Genomic DNA, 2,682 nt, shown 5'->3' with positions numbered 1-2,682 from the left:
AAAAGATGCAGTATAGAATATCGCCGCAGAATTTCTCGTTTCGTCGAAGGCCTCTCGTCAGAGCAATTTCGAAAATATTTTTACAAGCGCGCATTAAATTGAATTGTAATTTATCGCGTACTTATTTTACCTACCTACCTTGGTCAAAAAACTATGTGGCATATTCGTGTCGTTCAATCAGCCAATTTATAGAATTATAAGATAGTCGTTTCAGGATTTTTTAATTATGTACACTGTGCTTTGAAATAAAGATGAAGAGCTTTTTTGCGCTTGTTCACTCATTGTGAAAACATGAAAAGGTTGAAATTACTCTAAAAATCATACATATATTATACATATTTGTGGTCTAACACAAATAAAATAAAATATGCAAAGTTCGCCACTTAGAATCTAATTAAAATAGAAACTTTGTATAAATACGTAATACCTATTTTTTTCGTTTTCTTCCTCTCGTAATTATACCAATGTATCCGATCTTAAATGTCTTTTAATCTACGCGTACTCCGCATTCTGTAAAATGGATATTATCAGAAAGACCGTTTCGCGGTCTCGGTGTCCTTTTAACTGTCGCGAGTCGTTTTAATGCGTTGGCATTCTTCGGAACCAGAATCGTGCCCTGAAATCGTCGCTGCATGTCAAAAATGCAGGAGCGGTTGGTGAATGCACGATCATCCTCACAGGACCGTTGTGACCCAACGACAGCAACTGTTTTCGCGATGCATTACGAGAATTCCATGCGCACAACGAGGTGGTGGCTTCGTCGGGAAACATTACGTAATCCTCGGTGTGATTAAAGATAGCCTGTGCCTTGTGCTCCTGTTTACCTGTGGAAAACGACACTCGTTAATCGTATATTCGCGATTATATTATCGTAAAATTAATTAGGCATACCGCACCAAGCTTATTCCAAGTATGTCTAAACGCATTTGTAGTCTTTTACCTGTAGTTCCGGCACCTGTATACGCTATTAGACATCTGCTAGTAGATAATTCCCATAACTTTATCAAGGAATCTTTCCCTGAGGACAGTAAATACTGGAATCCAAAATTATACGATTACTCAATACGACTTACAATTAGATGTAAGTCAATAATTTTCCACGATAACTTATAACGTGTTCTTTAACATAAATCTTGCGCAACGTTACCGTCAGAATTACTACCTTGCCATTCCTCGTGAAGATCACCGAGCATACTTCATAACCGTCGTGCGCCTTTGCGAATGTGTTGACACACCGACTCGACACGCCGTCCCAGAGTTTGATGCTACCATCCTTTCCCGCCGATGCGTAAGTCTTCGCGTCCGGCGAATACTTGATGCTCGTTATCCCGGCCGTATGCTGATGACTCGGGATACTGCACACGAAGCACTGTGCGGTGTTTACGTCGTACAATCTGACTACCGGATGATTAGTCCCGACTATGAGAAAATCTCCGGTTGGATGGAAAGACAGGCATCGAATTTGATCCGCGTCCGTGATGGTTCTGAATGCCTTCTTGACGCTAGCTTTACTAAAATCAAACAATTTTACAGAGAAGTCGCGACTGCCGGACACAAGTATAGGTTCCCTGGGATGAAACTCCAAACACGTCACTTCCTCCAAGTGATCGTATAAAGTTCTTATAACCGGATGGCCACCAGTTTGATCTCCAGGTGTGATTTCTTCCGGCGCAGATTTGGCCAGCATTCGGTCCACATCTAAGATCTTGATCGAGGCATCTACGGAGCCAGTGGCGATCAATTGACCGTCCGACGAGAAAGCTCCAGCTCTGCAGTTTCCTTTGTGGGACGTGACATATGCCGTTTCGTATTGCGCTGGCTCTGGAGCTTGAGTCAGAGTTTCCGTTTCGAATTCCAGATCCAGTCCGGGACCTAAAGTGTTGTCGAAGCTCGACGCAAACGTGGACACGTTGGTGCTATTTTCCTTCTTGCAACGATCCGGCTCGTGGGCAGCGCCGATCAACATCAAATGGAGCAGTCGATCCGAGGGTGGGCACGGCGGTTCCGCCTGTATCATGTTGGATAGCTGCACGGCTAGCGTTTGGTGACCATCGTAGAACAGCTGACTGAAATATTCAACACGAACTGACTTGACAATCCATCGCGCACATCCCATTTTTCTTATCCGCTGACGAAGCTACAATTGTAGATTACATCTACGATCGAGCGCTTACGCAGAAATCGCGCTTCGTACGAGAATACTAACGGCGAAGGTACGAAATTCAAGGGATCGCGTGCGAAAGAAACGATTATCAACAACCTGATCATCAATCTGTAGAGAAGCTCTCTGCTCTTTATGATGTTTTTCGGGTCTGCCTCGGGTTCCTTCATCGCGCTCTGGCTCGTCGTGTTTCCCGGGGGTGACTGAATGTTGCCAAGTTTTACCGGAACCGTCGAAAGCACCGTAAACCGCCCATCAATCGATGACTCCGGTCCTTTTTGCAGGTTATGTCGCGTTGTTGTCACTGATCCGTTTGATCACGTTTACGCTCGTGCTCCTGCATCGCCTGCGTTTGATTGGCGTGGACCGATGGTTCCGGCGGTCGCGGCCAATCGGTGCGCGCCGTTAACGGCGAGAGCTCCACGTGACACGGCACGCGTGCCGTGAGGACTGAGGAGCGAGGAGGCAAGGGCAAGCAACGCTAGAATGGCCACGGTGGACAGCAATCCGGGGTTAAATGA

The 2,682-nt window shown here is 45.6% G+C and overlaps 1 protein-coding gene across 1 annotated transcript; it reads right to left on the bottom strand.

The window, feature by feature from the left end:
* Positions 1-204: 204 nt before the first annotated feature.
* LOC112454164 (cleavage stimulation factor subunit 1) lies at positions 205-2,510 on the bottom strand. Its single transcript, XM_025015401.1, has 4 exons — positions 2,261-2,510; positions 1,163-2,066; positions 941-1,034; positions 205-824 (listed from the first exon to the last, which is right to left on the bottom strand). Exons 1-4 carry the CDS (start codon positions 2,329-2,331, stop codon positions 580-582), a joined length of 1,314 nt encoding a protein of 437 aa, XP_024871169.1. The 5' UTR covers positions 2,332-2,510; the 3' UTR covers positions 205-579.
* Between the last annotated feature and the right edge of the window lie 172 nt (positions 2,511-2,682).

This window comes from Temnothorax curvispinosus, unplaced genomic scaffold, assembly GCF_003070985.1.
Source record: "Temnothorax curvispinosus isolate PA1 unplaced genomic scaffold, ASM307098v1 QBEX01004838.1, whole genome shotgun sequence".
NCBI lineage: Eukaryota > Metazoa > Arthropoda > Insecta > Hymenoptera > Formicidae > Temnothorax > Temnothorax curvispinosus.
This window is presented reverse-complemented; position numbering and strand designations above follow the sequence as displayed.

Excerpts from the sequence above, each read along its gene's own strand:
- LOC112454164 (XM_025015401.1), bottom strand. The coding sequence starts at position 2,331 with ATGAAGGAACCCGAGGCAGACCCGAAAAACATCATAAAGAGCAGAGAG. Across the intron at positions 2,067-2,260 it reads CTCTACAGATTGATGATCAG|TCAGCTGTTCTACGATGGTC; the intron begins GTTGTTGATAAT and ends TGAATATTTCAG. Across the intron at positions 1,035-1,162 it reads TCTTCACGAGGAATGGCAAG|TATTTACTGTCCTCAGGGAA; the intron begins GTAGTAATTCTG and ends TTTGGATTCCAG.